This window comes from Puma concolor, chromosome C2, assembly GCF_028749965.1.
Source record: "Puma concolor isolate L17-30 chromosome C2, mPumCon1.1.hap2, whole genome shotgun sequence".
Taxonomy (NCBI): Eukaryota; Metazoa; Chordata; class Mammalia; order Carnivora; family Felidae; genus Puma; species Puma concolor.
Window position 1 is genome coordinate 49605161 of NC_141675.1, and position 19307 is coordinate 49624467.

The 19307-nt window shown below is 40.2% G+C and overlaps 1 protein-coding gene across 6 annotated transcripts in view; it reads left to right on the plus strand.

The window, feature by feature from the left end:
* Window positions 1-19307, plus strand: part of MME (membrane metalloendopeptidase) — a 100166-nt gene that overhangs the window by 31181 nt on the left and 49678 nt on the right. For all 6 annotated transcript variants that reach the window (XM_086674560.1, XM_086674564.1, XM_086674565.1 and 3 more), the window contains exons 4-8: window positions 4870-5031; window positions 6200-6280; window positions 6367-6462; window positions 6581-6699; window positions 8481-8546. In XM_086674560.1, the coding sequence (XP_086530686.1) occupies window positions 4870-5031; window positions 6200-6280; window positions 6367-6462; window positions 6581-6699; window positions 8481-8546 (524 nt within the window). The remainder of the gene's footprint in view (window positions 1-4869; window positions 5032-6199; window positions 6281-6366; window positions 6463-6580; window positions 6700-8480; window positions 8547-19307) is intronic.

Here is a 19307-nt window from a genome sequence, read left to right on the forward strand (position 1 = left end):
GGTAACTGAGAAGAAGTGGAAAAAGAAGAAGAAAGGGAAAGAATGCAAGTCGCTGCTTCTCACATACCCCCACCTGGTCTATCCAAAATACCGAGGGAAGAGGGTGGTGAACCTGGGGCCCTGGGAGCCTACGTGCAAGGCCAGTGACTCCATCATTTACTAGCTGCTTGATCTTGGGGACATTACTTAATCTTGTACAAGTAAAAAGTGGTGAAGCTCAGGGATTCAAAACCGGTCTGCCTGATTTAAGGACCCCAAACATTTTCCCAGCTTCTACAGCATCTTCTAATCCATTCCCACACAATAGACCCTTGGTAATGAATACAGTAATTAATAACTTCCCGGATGGTAGTTGAGCTTGTTTTAAATTTCCTATAGTCAAGCAAGTTAGGAGAATGTTACAAGAAGATTAGTTAGGAAAAAAAATGGTGTGTCATGTATTATCAGCCTCGAACATTTGGAATTGTCATTCATAAGAAATAAGCTCATTATTAATAGAAGATTACTTTTCTTGTCTTTATGTGACTATTTTCTTAAATTAAAAATGCTTTTTTTCTTATTGCAAAAGCAGTGCATGTTCATCTAATACAAATTGGAAAATAAAGATAAGCAACTAATACAAAATTAAACACACTCATAATCCTCCAACCAGATGTAACTGCTATGTCTTTTAGACTTTCTGTGCTTTTATGTCGATTTTTAAAAATAGCATAAATACGGTTTCTTTCACTTTAAGAACATGTGGTCAGCATCATTCTGTGTCAATACTTTTGCCTTTACTACATCATTCTTTATGTCTACTTATTAAGGTGAATAATTTTATTTGTTTTTAAACCACATTTGTTTACTCAGGAGTCAGAAACACACAGATAAGGAAACATCTGAAGAGCCCAGGTGTGGCTGCGTGGAGAGGTTGAGTAATTCAAAACAAAGCGCAAAATATAAAAACAATTACGACCAGTTTGACAGCTGAGCGTCTGTTTCCTACAGGCCTTCTACCCGCAGGTCTACTGCTGACTTCAAAGAAAAGTCAGCACAGAGGTCCGGATGGTAAGGTGCAAAATGAGAATCAAACCCACGATAAGAGATTAAAGGAAGCTTGATCAAAGACCCGGCATAAAAGTGCTAGCCCATGACTTGCCTTGGCCCATGGCCCCAAAATATTCACCAGGACAGCAAGCTCTCTTTGAAGTGATTGGAAGCGCCCATGCTCAGATGAGCTCTGGTCAAAGGAAATTTGAAAAGTGGCACAGGAAAGAGTTTGCAAAGTTGTCTCTTCCTATCTGTTGCCTGCTAAGCCCTCACAAATTGTTTGAATCCTGCTTCTTTGGTTTGTTTTCCAGATGTAGGTAGTTGAACCGGGTGTCAGGTGATGAATTCCACCTAGATGGGAAGGATCCTCCTTTTTTGTTTGTGGGAGAAGTGAGACGTACAGAGGCATTCACATGGCAGTGGATTTGTGCTCATGAGCATAGAGCCGCTTCACTGCTCCTCCTTTTTGTTCAAGGTGTTTAAAAGGGTATGTGCTGTTTCCAAATAGGCAGTAAGACTTGTTCATTCTACTGACTCATTACTGGTTCACTGCTCTTCCCCCTCGGAGTTTATTGCTTGCTCCTTGTGATGTTAGGGGCATAAACCTTCCATTTCCCCAGGGAGGGAAGAAACTAGAAGTGCTCCCAAAATGGCAGTTGCCTTTACAATGCTCATTTTTAATACTTAAAAGTATTTTAAAAGACAAAAGGTACATAAAATTGCTAAAAATGTCTGCTTAGACCATCTTTGGTTAGCTCTTCTTTCAGGCCCCCAGTTTTCTGGTTTTTCACTTTAAATGTGATAATTCTCCAAGTTTTAGGGTCTTTATTTTCACCTCCCCTGTCATCATATTTTCATTTCCCTCAGCATTTAAGGGAGTTAGTTTTTCTATCTTTTTAAAATCAATTTCCTAATCTTTACCTGAGGTTTTAAATTAAGAGTTTTTACTGACCAATTTTGATTCACTGCAACATTGGGCTCTGTAAGAGACCTGGAAAACACATTCCCTTCTTTACCAGAACTACACAGTCCAGGTGAGGAGGTAATGTTTTTTTCCAACAACAAAAAAATGAGTACGATGGCAGCTGATATAGATTTTGCGAGGACAGTCCTTCATGAAGAAGGATGGTTTGAACTGAGGCCTTGAAAATGCCTGAAATCTCTAAATATGAAAATATTAAAAAGGATATTTTAGTAGGGCTTGATGCAGCACGGTCAAAGTTACAAAAGCAGAAAACTGTAAGGTGTTCACAGCACAAACTGACGCAGCCATTTTACTGGGACAGAAGGCGTGTGTGAGGAAGTAGTGAGAGAGAAGCTTCACTAGACGCATCAGAATGAGAATATGCTGTGGAGTCTGTATTTATTTTAAAATTTCTCCCAGAGTCATTTATTCCATCTATGATTTTGTTTGTTTTCTTTTTACTCATGTAAAATTAACATAAAGTGTTAACATTAGTTTCAGGTGGGGATTTTATGATATGTTGGTGTATATTTATATATTTTTTCTAGATTTTATTATAAATGCAGATGGAGTATTTTGAAAACCTCGGAATGGAAATGGCATGCTGAAATGTTATGGCAACATTAATCCAGTTGACCCACAGGGTGGATTGCAGTGGGCACAGGCCTGGGGCCACAACTTGGGCAAAAGGGCGTGGATAGATCCTAAAAGAAGGAGGGCCCGAAAGAGAGCAGAAACAGTGGGCGTTGAAAGGAAGGCATGGACTGGAGGCCAGGAGATGAGAACTGGTCTGACGTGCTGGAGCGGGGGAGGGGGTGTGTCAGAGGAAGGAGTAAGAGGACTCACAGATAACTCAGTAATGTCATCACACACAGCCATTTGTGCCTGTCTTTTATGAGGTGCTAGGTGATGGGAATGCAAAGAGGCTAAGTTCATCAACAGAATGGTTAGGAAGATGGTGTAGGTGTCCACAATGAGCATTAAGGACTGAGTGAGGCAATGAGCTCTCAGAAGTTCAGGGAAAGAAATATTCCCTGAAAGTATGGAGTCATGGGAGCCTCAGGGAAGAGATGGGCCACATGCTGAACCTTGAATGGTGAGCAGCATTTGGGAAGAAAGGGAAGAGAAGTTAGAAGGGTAGGATGAGGAATTGAGAAGCACCAGCACCCAGCAGAGAAACACAGGAACGTTTGTGGCACATGTAGCGAGGCTGTCTGGTTGGGGCAGAGAGTTTGAGTAAAAACACAGGAAAAAAAGAGAAGGTAGAGACTTTTTTTGATTAGTAAAGATTTAGAGGCCAATTAAAGAATTTTGTAATTTAACCTGGGCAATGGCAAGCTACTGCCATATTCCAGTGAGAGAGTGGCCCGCAAAAGTGTATTTGGGGAAGTTTAATCTGTGAAAGATATGTGGAATATATACAAGTAGAGAGATGGTATTAGCAAGATGAATAGTTGGGTGACTTCTAGCCAAAAGGGAGTGAAAATGTAAACTCATCACGGCGAGTATAGGAAAGAGGCAAAGGAGTTACCAATAACCTAAGCGGGAGGGGGAAATACAGAGCGTTACCCAAAGTTCAAACCCGGGAGGCCATGATGATGGTTGTGCTGTGTACCAAGGTGCACGAGTCCAGACTATGGTCTGGAGACGACCCGTAGTTCAGCATTAAAGACTTGGAGCCTGAAGTGGCAGCCAGGCAAACACATCCAGAGGGTGGTAAGAAGCCGAGGCTTGAGAATTGAGCTGCAAAACAGACTTAACCATTCCAAGTTGGAAGAATCCACACAGCTCAGCAATTGTTTGAAGTTTTTTAATTAATTAATTCAGAAAGTGAAGTCTTTTCAAAAGCTCATTTGAGAACTTATACTCTCTTGATACAGATGAATTCTCAATTGGTCTTTTGTTTTTACTGCAAAACAGTTCAACTTGGATGAGAAAGAACGTGGGGAGGACAGTGGGAGGGTTTTCTCACTCTTCCAGGTGTAGGAATTGTGGGTGTTGGGCCTCCTGTGCATGTTATCCTTCTCCTCAATGGCAGTAATTCATATTTTATACATCCTTCTATCAACTGCAGCACCTAGCACAGTCAGGGTTTTGCACGTTGTAAATACTCGGTGTTGGCTCATTTGTATCTTCATTGTAGTTTTTCAAAGATAAAAGAGTGGACATAAGAAAAGCTAATGAGCTTACAGCCGATTTTGTAATGACAGACTCTACATAAACAAGTGCAAATCGGATGTCAAATTTGAATTGCAAAAATATTGTGAGCGAGGTCCAAGAAGTAGTAATAGTAGAGTGATAAAATGCATTAACAGTCCCACAGGGGCACCTGGCTGGCTCCCCTCAGTGGAGCATGAGACGCTTGATCTCAGGGTCGTGAGTTTGAGCCTCACATTAGGTTTAGAGATTACTTTAAAAAAACAAAGAACAATCCCACTTCCCTTAGAGTCTCAGAGACATTCGAAAGTCACAGAAATTTGAAAAGTAGAGTCAGCCGCTAAAATTAATAGAGTGAAGAGCCGCCTGTGTCAGCCCCAGGTTCAGGCCTGGTAAGGCAGACCTGTGTTCTTTGTTGTCATCTGAGATAGGAGCTAGCAAGAACCTCAGTTATTTGGAGGTGGGGGTGGGATGTAGGATGGGAAGACCGAGACCTGTCAGGAATAAACCTAACCAACTCTAACAAAGGAAGGGAGGACTATACATAGATAAGAGTCATCATTCCTCCTCAATTGACCATTAGAGAAGTAAGAAAAAGGAGCATCAGTGCAGTTGACTTGATCATAAAGGAGAAATAACATGCCTCTTTTCCCCCCTTCCAAACTACTTAAGAAATGCACCCTTCATTTGATCTCGTTCATTCTCTGGTCTTTCAGCTGCTCGACTGATCCAGAACATGGATGCCACTGCTGAGCCTTGTACAGACTTTTTTAAATATGCCTGTGGAGGCTGGTTGAAACGCAACGTCATTCCTGAGACCAGCTCCCGTTACAGTAACTTTGACATTTTAAGAGATGAACTAGAAGTCGTTTTGAAAGGTTAGTGGAGTTTGTGTCTACGCATCAAAGATTTCTCTCTTAATATATCCATTTTTTAAAGATACAACTCTTAGCCATTACAGAGAATGTCACAGAAGATTAAAGCCGAGAATCCCTCCAAGTTTTGTGGCTCACCACCAAGTCTCTCTGAGGGTGGTAACGCTGAAATGGATATGTTGGCATCTCAGCATTCCTGCTTTCATTTGTGGGTACACATACGACAAAATCTGTCCTCTCTACAGGGTGGCATCTTATGCCATTTCACACAATAAGAAATTAATTGGGGTGCCTGGGTGGCTCAGTTAGTTAAGCTTCCGACTTTGGTTCAGGTCATGATCTCGTGGTCCAAGAGTTCAAGCCCCACATCGGCTCACTGCTGTCAGCACAGATCCGCTTGGGATCCTCTGTCCCCCTGGCTCTGCCTCTCTGTCTCCCTCTCTCAAAAATAAACATTAAAAAAAAATTTAAATGAGTTAATTGATTGCCACCAAACACCACCTCCATTCTATTTTCCCACCCTGGCCCTGGGTTGATGTCGATATTGAGCCATTACTGTATTGAAGATGTTACTGACGTTTATATCCCTGGGTGGGTATTTATTCTAACCCAGCTAAGATACTCTCCCTGGGAAGTTGAGGAAGTCTTGTCTAGTCTTCTGCTATCCTCCGTCTTCTGTTCCCCACTTCTAGAAGTTACTTTGTAGAAAAACAATTTTTGCTATTTTAGAACATCCAAACAAGTAGAATAATTCATTCAATTCATCTGGAGCATGAACAGTACAATCACACAAAGATAATTATTTCCAGCTATCGAGAAGACTATCATATTAAATTCCATATTCCTCTGCATTATTATTTCTTTTTCATCTTAATTTAAAAAAAACAGGAACTTATGTATGGCAGAGCAGTACACGTCATTGTTCACAAAAAAAGAGAATCTAGTCAAAAAGACTTTCATCTAACTTGGCTAATGAAATCAACTCCCAGTTCTGCACTAGGAATAATGATCTGGTAGGGGGTTTAGTTTTTCCTGGAGGGTTTTAGCATGGGGAGGGAGTGAACATACATACACAAAAGCAAGCTTTTTTTCTGAACCTGCACTGCAAATGTTAATTACAGCTGCAAATGAGCAATTGCATTGATGGGTTGTACTCCATGCTCTATTTCAGATGTTCTTCAGGAACCCAAAACTGAAGATATAATAGCAGTGCAGAAAGCAAAAACACTGTACAGATCTTGTATAAATGAATGTAAGTGCTCTTCCTTGTATTTCATGAAGAGAGTGCCAAAATATGCAAAGACTTCATAAGGAATTTGTTTTCATTGTTTCCAAAAGCCGCTATTGATAGCAGAGGCGGAAAACCTCTACTCAGTCTACTACCAGATATATATGATTGGCCCGTAGCAACAGACAACTGGGAGCAGACCTATGGTAAGGTGATTTTCATTCTTTTTTAAAAATGTAATTTCCATATAGAATCTATGTTATTATAGTATCACATTAATGCACTGAAACTTTTAAAAGTATTCTTCACCTTTCTTTGCTTTAGGTCCTTCTTGGACAGCTGAGAAATCTATTGCACAGCTGAATTCTAAATTTGGGAAAAAAGTCATTCTTAATTTTTTTGTTGGCACTGATGATAAGAACTCTGTGAACCATATAATTCATGTAAGTTTGTGGGCTGACAGCCAAGTTAGCTTTAAATTGTTAATAACATTTCTGCATACATTGTTGTTGTTGGTATTTAGAAATAATGCATATTCTCATTTGAATTGCATGAGCAAGATAGTAATAAATTTGTACTCTGTCCCTGAAACCTGGATTCCCAATTTTGAAAGTATTCTCTTAATGCTGTGGTCGTGTCTCCCTTCTGCTACCTTAGGTTTGATACTGCTTTCTTCATAAAATAAATTAAAGAAATGAAAGGGCCCCCTAATTTGAAACAGCACCTGATTTCTCCATATGTTCATGAAAGGAGCATAGTTTGGTTTACATGAGTAATGCAAATCTGGAAACCAGAAATTTCCAATTGCTTCCCAAAAGGACACAGAAAAGGGATTTGGGGGATTTGGGGGTGGGGGAGTGGGTTTTTTTTGGTTTTTTGTTTGTTTTTTGAGAAAAGGATTTTGAGTACAGTTTTGGCTGTTACTAAAGAATATCTGAACTTTTTTCTCAGTGAAGGCAAATAAAATACTGTTCTTTTAAAATCGGTGTTTTAGATTTTTTCCCCCTCATGTAAGCCATTCATTTAGGTTTACTTAAGGTGTCACCTAAGATGAAATTAATACTTAATGAGTGTGTTTGGAATGGACTAAAATATTTACAGAGCTTTGTTTTTGGTCTCCTGTGAAAGAAAGTACCCCAAAAGTTGCAAGACACAGATTCATATTTATGTCACTGTTGTATAAATCTTTATGGCCATTTTTATTAAAATCATGAAAGGAATTGAACCCAGCTGTCTTCTACAGTGGGCCCCCTTCTCCCTTCTGGAATTCACTCCTTTGGCTCTTCAGTACCAGCATTCTGCATGATCACCATGAAGAGATTTCCTAGGGAGAGTGGGGAGGTTGGAAAGGGGGCAGAGCCCTATCTGTGGTGACACCTTCTGGCTCTTTCCATGCTAATCCTCTGGGTTCTGTTTCTTTTGTATTGTCCTGGGCTCTTTACAGCTGCTGGGTTTCTCACTTTAACCCATACATGCCCTAGTTTGCCCCGTACCCATCAAACCACGCGGTGCATAGGAAGCAATCTCGCAAAGCTGCACATGTGTCCAGGTGGCTCTCCAGGTGGTCCAGTGGACCAGACACACTCGAGCAGAAACTAGTTTCCTCTTTCACACACTCTGCTGTCAGCTGGGTCTGCTCAAGTGTTGAGCAGAGCAGGAGAGAACCGAGGAGGAGTCTCCCCTACCCCCCACCCCCAGGGTAGGGAATCTCAAAAAAAATCTCTGGCAAGATTTCCACTAGAGAAACAGTTGTAGAGTTACCACAGAGGTTTCCACTTTTTTGGTTTTTTCTCATCCCCATTAAGGGTGGGAGAAGAGAATGTCTTCCAGGAGAGCATATTAGAATCTCAGGAAGCCAAATGTCCTGTAAATGTGTAATTTAGAAACTTCCAAGTCTTAGCTTCTAACATGTTTTTGTCCACCTGCACCTTTGGTTTTGCATTAAAAAATTCTTCCTGGTGTATTTCATTCAAGTTTCTTTGGTTTTCCTCAAATACCTGCAGCATACTCTTCCAGATTACCTAACTACCCATCACTGTAAAACTGCCAAGTAGTATGGAAACCAGTGCCTAATTTGTATTCACTCATTGTCTGACTGTTGTTACCCTTATAAACAGCAAGAACACTAGGCTCTTGCTCATACAGAGATAGACATGCTTGTATTTTGTCCAACTGTCCCACATCAACTGAATGGTTTATTTTCTTCTTGGTATATTTTTTACAGATTGATCAGCCTCGACTTGGCCTCCCTTCCAGAGACTACTATGAATGCACTGGAATATACGAAGAGGTAAACAAACAAACAACAACAGAAAGCTACAGAAACAATTGGTGTAAACTTATAAATACCAAAAAAGATTAAGGCCAAATTTAAACTTAATATACATAGTAGTGAGCTTCCTTGGACTGAATGCATACTCTCAGCAGAATGAATCAAAGTCCTTTTTTTTTTATTTTTTTATTTTTTTTAATTTAAAAAAAAAAATTTTTTTTTTGACATTTATTTATCTTTGAGAGAGAGAGAGACAGAGACACAGACAGAGCGTGAGAGGGGTAGGGGCAGAGAGAGAGGGAGACACAGAATCTGAAGCAGGCTTCAGGCTCCGAGCTGTCAGCACAGAGCCCGATGTGGGGCTTGAACCCACAAGCCGTGAGATCAGGACCTGAGCTGAAAGTGGGACGCTCAACCCACTGAGCCACCCAGGCTCCCAAAAGTCCTTTTTTTTTTTAAATGTTTATTTATTTTTGAGAGAGAGACAAGAATGTGAGTGGGGGAGGGGCAGAGAGAGAGGAAGACACAGAATCCAAAGCAGGCTCCAGGCTCCAAGGTGTCAGCACAGAGCCCGACGCTGGGCTTGTACTCACAAACCGCGAGATCATGCCCTGAGCCGAAGCTGGACGCTTAACTGACTGATCCACCCAGATGCTCCATGAAAGTCTTTTAAGGAATAAGGAAACTTGAAATTCCTTATTTGTGTCTTGATTCTTACTATTTAAGTCATATGACCCATTTTGAAAAGTGAATTATAAATGTTTCATTTCCTCTATAAATTGAGTCATTTAAAAAGTAAATGGAACTGCCCAGGTGGCTCAGTTGGTTAAGCACCCAACTCTTGATCTCAGCTCAGGTCTTGATCTCAGTTCAGGGTGGTGATTTCAAGTCCCATCCTGGGCTACACGCCCAGCATGGAGCCTACTTAAAACAAACAAACAAACAAACAAACAAAAACAGATAATCATGGTCTAGGGCAGTGCCATTGAGGTTCAGGGAATGGTCCAGTATGAGAAGGAGACACATCATACTCTATAGTGCCCTTTCAGAACCAGTCACCGGATGTGACTTTCAGAGGACTACCTAGGAAGGAGCATCGGGTTCAGACAAAGCTTTGCAGCCACATTCTGACTCTAACATTGGTCAGGGAGCCAGGGAGCATCATATGCCACAGAACTGGGGGGTATTCTAGAATGCTTTGTATTATGTCACAGCCTTACTGCCCTCACACTGATGTTTGTGTGCCTATGCTTATTGATGTAAAACACAACACAAGACAAACCCAGCAATGGGACGTATAATTAGATATTTGGGGAAGATGTTATAAATGTTTTCCTCATAATTGTTTGGTAACTCAGAAATAAGTTTACGTTTGATGATCCTGATGGGTTACAAGGTAGTGATATGGCTGAAATGACTTCATAGTGAAAATTATTAGCTAAATATGTTTGTGTCAAGCATTTATTTTGCCTAATTATTAAGTTCAGATAACGTGGAATCAATCCACTGTAAAGTGCCTTTTTGAGTGGCTACACAACATTGAAATGAAGAAAAAGATATGTTATAAAAGGCCACTACTAGTAGCACAGACAGTCAAATGGAGGTGGGATATTTGAGTTCATTATCATCTAGTAACTGTGTGGGCTGTAGCTATTACAGGCTTTATGAGCTACTTCCTGCTGCAGAGTTGAGGGTGATTGAGGAATTCTGGCTCATTATGTTACACTGTCATCATCATGAATTGGAATGTTTCTCATATTCAGGATTGTGTCCTAAAAAACATTAATTTTTCCAATCCTAAAAATATGCCAGGTTTTTTTTGACCTCTAATATCTCTGATATCAGGGACTACCTGGCAGTCAGTGTATTTGGGGGGAAATTTATTCCCCCCCGCTAAAAAAAGCAGTTCTTAGGATGATGGTGTATTTGTGTGTTTTCGATTCAATGCTGTCTTGTAATCTAGAACAGGTCATACACTGGCCATCATAGACTTGAGTCTGACACAGAGGCATTTTTGTTTAACCCGCAGTTTTGTTTTGTTTTTTAAGTTTGGATTAGTTGCCAATATTGTTAACAATATTGTAAGATAATGATAGTGTAAGATCTGCGAATCTAGATTTCTTGATAAATTAGTAGGGTTGGAAGCCCTAGGCCTGCGTTCCCAGGTGGCTGCTGCTTTCCATAGTGCACTTGTTCTTCAGCCTTGAGCAGTCATTTAGATGATTACTGGGTTATATGGACTTCCTGGTCCCTGTGTGCCCTTGAGTTTGTAAATTAGTTGGGTTCTGGCTAAGCTACGGTAACAGAGACCTAAAAATACTGAAGCTCCAACCAGAGAGAGGCTTATTTCTATCTCCTGTTGTAATACAGAAGGAGGCGGGCAGTCAGGGGAGGAAGGAAACACTGCTCCATGGGAGTGGCTGAGACCACAGCTTCTTTGACCACCTTATTGCTCTAACATTAAGTCTTCTCATGTTTTATATTAGTCTGTTTGGTCAGAGTTGGTTCGCCAATGCTCTGTTCACATTTCCTGCCACGAGGAAAGAAAAAAAAAAAAAAGATTTCTTTTTATGTAAGTGATGCAGAAGTTGCATACATTCCATTGGTTAGAACATTGCCATGTGGCCACAGCTAAATTCTAAGTATTCTGGGAAATGTAGTCTTAAGCTGGGTGGCCATGTGTGTGCCTTTTAACATGTGGTTGACAGGGAGGAAAGCTCTATTACTAAACAGAAGAAGGGAATTTTGGATGCCAAAGACATAAGAGTAGGACTTTATACTAGGAAGGTTCTTTAAATGAGCAAATGATAGGGAAAATCCAGCAGCATTGGCATTTACAGCCAGGAAGTTACCAGTTCAAATTAGGTGCCCCTCAGTGATCTGGATTAGACAAGGAAACACACAGCATGCTTGCTGCCTTGCCCCGCTTCCATAAATAGGGCTATTGGTAATTGTACTAATTGTACCCTTTCCTGCTAACATCAGGCCCCAGAATACTTCTCAGCTCGGTGCTCCAGCTCCAAGCAACCAGTCAAAGGGGGGTTGGCATATGGGATAAAATCTAATTTTCATCCTGGAAATGGATAATTACTAGAATATTTGTGGACCCTCCCCCTCTTTTCAAATCCATTAACTGCATGGGGCGGGGGGATGTCAGGGGGAGAACAAAGAATATGTGTGGCCACAGAAGAAATTCCATATTTTTCCTTATTGCCCTCATGATATATGCTACTCTCTCCCAGACACACCTACCTGTAATCCCTCACTTAGTTTCTATTCTGTATCCCTAGCCAGCTCTCAAGTAAAAGTTAATTCTAGTTTTCCCACTACCTTGCTATCTCTGAAAAAAGTTAACCTCTGTGAATACTTTTTCCTTAGTGTTGTATTGCTTCATGAAAAAAAATGATGAAAAGGATAGAGTAATGAAATAACATCTAGTGGAAAAGTTATAAAACTAGAAGAAATCTTAATATCATTGTATCAGTGTAACACTGGTCTTCATTGATTTTCTCACTTATAGGCTTTTATATATCTGCTCCCTTGCCTGGAGTACTGCTCGCATACCTGCCACCTGCCCAGCCCTCTCTCTTCCTTTTCTCCTCACCCTGTCAATCTAAGTTTAAATTTTATTTCCTCATGAAGGCCTTCCCTGGAACTTGTAACTAGACGAAAATACCTTTATGTTCCCATAGCGCATGGATTTCTGGATACTTTTTTATTTAATGTCACTTTCCCCCCCTAGGAAAGTGTAAAATTAGTGGCAACTGTGGCATGTCTCACTTATTCTTTGCTTCATTTCTAGTGTCCAGCTTGGTTCCTGACCCTTATTAGTTATCAAATGAATACTAAGTGAATCAGGGGATGAACGGAATCAGTAGATAAACAGTTGAGGGGGAAGATGGCAGGGAAGAGAGGAAAGAAAAGGAAGGTAGAAACACCCAATCTGTTAGAGCTCCCTCCTAGTTCCTCACCTTGATTTTGGGGCAAGTGTGAACTCTAGAATATCAGTGGCTAATGGACTATATTTCCTAAGTATCTTACAAACATCCTATAAACGATGTATCCCTCTTCCTCTTTTTAACGTCTAATTCTTTCTCTGCTACACTTTCAGTTTGTCTGAGATATATTCACATAGTCAGTGGGCCCCATACTTTTGCATTCCACATTATTTTATTGGAAATAACCAAGAGAAATTTTGAGGATTGGCATGAGGTCACCAAATTTTACCAGGAAAGGGGCTCCATCTTTGACTAGAGAAGCCTGGCTTCCTTGCCAGTCACTCTAACCAATGATTTTCAAACTATAGTGTGGAGTCTGATTCTGCAGTTATGCCTCAGGGGCCAGGGTCATGAGGGAGGGTCACATCCCCTCTTTGATCATAAGGACCCTAAACATAAATCTTGATCAGATCATTACCTAACCCCATTTCCCCAGATCCTTCTTGGCTCCTCTTTGAGGATATCCAGCCCATTCAAGAAGTCTTCCTCATAATCCTAAGCTAAACTTGTCACAAACAATGGAAACAGCACCTACTATGAAAGCGCATTCTGCTTCATAGAAATATGTTTGTGGTGTGTGTGTGTGTGTATGTGTGTTTGCTTTTGATACCCTCCAAATGGAATTTTTGTGTTGTGATAATTGTATGGCATTCAAAACAGTAAAATGCTTTGTGTCATTACACTACTAAGTAATGAAAATAGATGATGCATTTTTTTTCCCAAGAACTATCTCTCACCTCCTTCCTCAAAGACAAAACCTATTTTTCTCTTGTTAAAAGGCCTTCTTGCTTTTCAGACTTATTACGTGCTTTTATTCTGGCAGTTTCAAATGTTATATTTTGAGAAATGCGTATGATATTCGTCTGGTTATCTTTCTGAACTTAAATACCTCTGTTCCTTTTCATTTTCTGTACTTTCTGTCTCACTTAAAGAAGAGAACATGCCCTATGATAATAGAAACCAAAGATATATATTCTAATATTTCGTACATGACACATTCATATGTTTTCTTAACAATTAAGGTTACTCATGCACAGACTTTAAGAACTAAATGGGACATTAGAGGATTTAGTCCAAACTCTTCTCTTACAAATGAGGAAACAGAGACCCAAAGAAGTAAAATGACTTGCTTAAACTCACAGATTAAAAGATCCATGTGTCAGTTAAGAACATTAATTGTACGGGCGTCTGGGTGGCTCAGTCGGTTGAGCGTCCGACTTCGTCTCAGGTCACGATCTTGCAGTTCGTGGGTTCAAGCCCTGCGTCGGACTCTGTGCGGACAGCTCGGAGCCTGGAGCCTGCTTTGGATTCTGTGTCTCCCTCTCGCTCTGCCCCTCCCCTGCTCACGCTCTGTCGCTCTCTGTCTCTCAAAAATAAATAAATGTAAAATAAATAAATAAATAAATAAATAAATAAATAAATAAATAAAAAAAAAAGAACATTAATTGTAAGTAATAAAACCTACTCTGATTAAGTTGAATGACACACTACTACCTCACAGGACAGAAGTTGAGATTTGAAATAATTCTGTACGTTCTAAGGGTATAGTTTCTTTGCAAAGAAAACAATAGGAAAGATACACATTACCCATAAAAGATAATCATCCTATCCATAATTTTTCATTGGAACCAGCCTTATGTGAGAAAGTTCTTGTATATTGATTGAGTCACTGAAAGGAATGATGGCATGAATTTTCTTAAGAAGCTACTCACCTTCAGAAGAGTCTCCCAACTCTGTATTTGAGGATAAATTGGAACAGTTTTCAAAGCTTCCCTTTAATTACCTCTAGATTATCAAGGCTAATTGTTACCTTGTCCTGTTTTGTAAAGAAATCTGTAGGTTAGCCACCCCAAATATTTGAACATAATTGGGTTATAGATATGTTTATTTATGCTCCGTGTTTGTCTGAGAAAGTAGAATAAGCCAGAGTAGCAGTTTCCAAACCTAAGACCTCTTTGTGTGTCTCAATAGCAGGGCTCTGTGTAGCCACACCTTCTTGCCTACATGCTTCAAGACAATCCATCAGGATTTATTTTACTTGCTTACACATCAACAAAATATTTATTTGAACAGAGCATTTCAGGGCTAAAAGAAAAGTGAGCAAACCACTGGTCTAGCAGATGAGAACCAGAGGAGGTGGGGCAGAAATTGGAAATTAGAAGCCACAGGATATAGTGCTATAGGGGCATAGGAGGGAAGAAGGAGTCCAGAATCATGAACAAATTCAATCCACTTAGAAAAACTGAGGGCTCATGAAAATGGAGATGTTTGAGGGATGAGGATAGAGGACTTGGAACATGGCCAGGACGGTTGGAAGCCAAAAAGAGATGACCCAGGGTCTGTGTGTCTGAATAAGAGAAAATGCAGACCGGGAAAGAAGGAAGGAACAAAAGCTGAGGTTTGCAATCCTTTCAATGAGCAGGCGCAAGCTGGAATTGAGTTAAACCTACAGAGGATTTTGTTTGCTCACTTACCCAAAATACAAGCAGAGAGAAACTGTTCCAGACTTGGGCTGAGAATGGAAGTCTGATGACATAGGAAGTGAGGGAAACTTACTTAATATACTTAAAATTTAGCTTCATTTTTTAATTTATTTTTTAATTTTTTAAGTTTATTTATCTATTTTGAGAGAGCAAGAGAGAGAGTGCACATGAGCAGGGGAAGGGCAGAGAGAGAGGGAGAAAGAAAGAATCCCAAGCAGGCTCCACACCATCAGCGCAGAGCCTGATGTGGGGCTCAAACCCATGAACTGTGAGATCATGACCTGAGTGGATCATGATGCTTAAGTGACTGAGCCACCAGGCGCCCCAAAATTCATTTTTTAAAATCAGTAGATATTTATTGAGCTTCTACTATGTGACAGATATTTTTCTAGGTGGCAGATATACCAAGGAAACAAGGCAGAAAAGTTCCTGTTCACCTAGAACTCCTGTTCTAATGTCAAGAGATAGAAAGCAAAGAAACAAGTAAATAATATAAGGAAATAAGATAAATGCAGACAGTAGTGTTATAAAGGAAACAAAACAAGGTGATACAAGGTGAGTGACTGGGGATAGGGGTCGGTGGAGAATTTAGATGTAATTTGGTTTGGTTTTTAAAAAGATCACACTGGCTGCTGCTTGGCTGACTTGATAAAACAGATTCTGCAAGGGAAACTGCTGACCTCATTTTGTCCTTTCTGGGCACCAGGTGACTAACAGTCAGGAGATTGTACCCAGTCCAGGCATCTGTATTTAACAAAATGTAAAAGAGCTTTTAAACTTGAGACTTAGTGAATATGACAAGAATATGTGAATATGACAAGACTTGTCTTGGCATGTGTGGCACTGACAAGAGAATTTTTTGAGATGGATTGAACGTGGTTTATAAAAGGAACTACATACAGCTTCTCAAACATCTGCAATAAACCTTAGAAGTTACACAATAAGTGCTCACATCAGTCTCTAGGTTCTCCTCATTCATAATCTGATGAAAGCCCCCAAAGAGTTCCCATGCTGGTCTACAGTGGATCCTCTCGAGTCTGGTGTTTCTCCTGCTCAGATTGGGTGCTCTTTCTCAATTCTGTCTGCAGTCCCTGCAGGGGAGCAGGTCTCTAGTGCGACAGGTGCGTGCTCCCTGACAATGATGTTTAAGCGGTCAAAAAAATAACAAGCCTTTTTGATGGGAAACCTGTCTTTCCCACTTGGTGTCCCCTGTGTGTTCCTTCAGGAAACTTTCTGTGGAGCATTATTAAAAATCTCTGGGCATCCAAATGTCCATTGATGGATGAATGGATAAAGAAGATGTGGTATATATATATACAATAGAGTATTACTCGGTAATCAAAAAGAATGAAATCTTGCCATTTGCAACTACGTGGATGGAACTGCAGGGTATTATGCTAAGTGAAATCAGTCAGTCAGTCATATGACTTCACTCATATGAGGACTTTAAGAGACAAAACAGGGGCGCCTGGGTGGCGCAGTCGGTTAAGCGTCCGACTTCAACCAGGTCACGATCTCACGGTCCGTGAGTTCGAGCCCCACGTCGGGCTCTGGGCTGATGGCTCAGAGCCTGGAGCCTGTTTCCGATTCTGTGTCTCCCTCTCTCTCTGCCCCTCGCCCATTCATGCTCTGTCTCTCTCTGTCCCAAAAAGTAAATAAACGTTGAAAAAAAAAAAAAATTTAAGAGACAAAACAGATGAACCTAAGGGAAGGGAAACAAAAATAATATAAAAACAGGGAGGGGGACAAAACAGAAGAGACTCATAAATATGGAGAACAAACTGAGGGTTACAGGAGGGGTTGTGGGAGGGGGGATGGGCTAAATGGGTAAGGGGCATTAAGGAATCTACTGAAATCAGTGTTTCACTATATGCTAACTAATTTGGATGTAAATTTTAAAAAATAAAAAATAAAATTAAAAAAAAAAAAGTGAGGAAAACTTCAAAAAAAAATCCCTGGGCATCAGTGGATAAGAATAGCACAGTTCGATGACTTCTCAGTCATCTCCACATGACTCCTCTAGAAAAGGGAACGCAGAAAATTGGTAAGAGCTGGGTGTCCCAGGACAGAATCTTTGGAGGCGAAACCCTGATCCTTAGGTTGTTGTTGCCCTCAGGTACCCAAATATCAGCCAATCTAACTAGAAAGCTATCTGTTCCTCCCTGGGTCTTGCTGTTGTTCATAAACAAAGATGCTAAATTTTGAAGGACAATAGTAATATGTCATTGCTCTTTTTCTCTTTGGCAACCAACAAATACCAGCTTTGTTCTAAGCAGGAGAAGCCCAATTTCTGAACAGAGCCAATTTATAAGTACCATTTTTTGGTCCTGCAAAATGAAGATAGTTCTAATAAGAGTGACAATTCATGGTCTTGGATGTTAGTAAATATTGTCCCATTGATAATATGTAATTTAAAAATTCACAAAGCTATTATTACGAATTTTACCATAAAACCATGTGAAACCAATGATCATCTCTGAACCTGCTATTATAGGAATTGGGATGTACAAAGTTTTATTTTTAAAAGGAGGGCTCTGGGGGTGCCTGGGTGGCTCAGTCGGTTAAGCAGCCGACTTCGGCTCAGATCATGATCTTGCGGTCCGTGAGTTCGAGCCCGGCGTCGGGCTCTGTGCTGACAGCTCAGAGCCTGGAGCCTGTTTCAGATTCTGTGTCTCCCTCTCTCTGACCCTCCCCCATTCATGCTCTGTCTCTCCCTGTCTCAAAAATAAATAAAACGTTAAAAAAAAAGTTAAAAGGAGGGCTCTGTAGATATTTAGGTGGATTCTTTTTTTTAAAAAAAAGTTTTTTGATGTTTATTTATTTTTGAGAGAGAGACACACACAGAGTGTGAGTGGGAGAGGATCAGAGACAGAGAGGGAGACACAGAATCCAAAGCAGGCTCCACGCTCTGAGCTATCAGCACAAAGCCTGATGTGGGGCTCGAACTCACAAACAGTGAGATCAGACCTGAGCCGAGGACAGATGCTCAACAGAATGAGCCACCCAGGCGCCCCGATTCTTTTTCACATAAAGGATTCACTGTGTGAAGGCTTAAACAAGGCCACCTTATGACCACTGGCTGTGACCCTTGTCCTAGTAACTAATTGCTCTTTCAGTACCAAAAAAGAAAAATTGAATGTACTGGCCAATGTACTATTTAAATGTTAAAATATACGTTGATTACTTTCTCCCCAAATCATGACAATTACTATCATTTGGCATATTACATATCTATAAGTATCTCAGGGAAGAGTATTAAAACCTTAGGGTAGAATCACATCTTGTAAAAAGGATTTAACAGCAGGAGTAAGCTTGGGTTCTGACAGCTACTAGATAAATTTGGAAGCCAGGAAAGATAATCAAGATACTAAGACACACATTTTAATCAGTCATATTGGAGTAGTTGCCAGGTAATGGAGCTGATTAAAGGAGGTAGTGTATTCCATGTAGCTGTATTAAATATTCAAGAATCCCAGAGATTGATGATATCATATGCTTCCAGTTTTCTGGGAAACCTTACCAGCTCAGCAGACTGGAAGCACCATCCAGAGTTCTTGTGCTTGCCTTATGCCAAGTTCTAGAGTCTTTAAATGAACCTGTAAAGATAAAGATACTGGAGTAGAACCAGTTTGCAGCATCGGTGAAGGGCAGGAGAGCGTTCTTGTTATTGCTTTCTTACCTCATTACCAAAAAAAGCATCCCACAAAATCAAAAGGAATCTCAGCAGACTGATACTGGAAAATTCAAATTACCATTTCCTTCATAGTCAGTAGTAATTCCCTGCTGAATGCAGATGAATTTATATGATTAGAAATATGGTTAATTCAAAATGCTGCATGCTTATACTTTGGAATAGTTGGTCCCGTGAGATGTGAAATCAGACATATTTGTTTACTTCAAAGGGAAACAAGAATTCTGATTACCTTTTAATAGGAAAAGAATGATTTGGTGAGAATATACATAAAAACATCCTTTTATCCCTGTTGCCTTAGTGGATTAGGTTTTTAATACAGGCCCACAGCTGAAAAAATAGTTTGTTCTATTGAGTAGCAGTTCCAAGAATAGAGATGCTAGCTGGATACCCCAGCATCACGGGGTATCCATGAAAAGAGAAACCCTCTCCCTGGGGAACTGTTTACTTAGCATTTAGTGAAGGTCATAGAATGCCAGTATCTAAACCTTACTTTAAGTGGTCCTTTTGATTTTCAAATTGATAATACCTGTACATCTTGCTTGATAAAATATTTTTTTATTTGCCTGTAGGTTTTATGTTTGATCCTCTTAATGAGTCACTACAA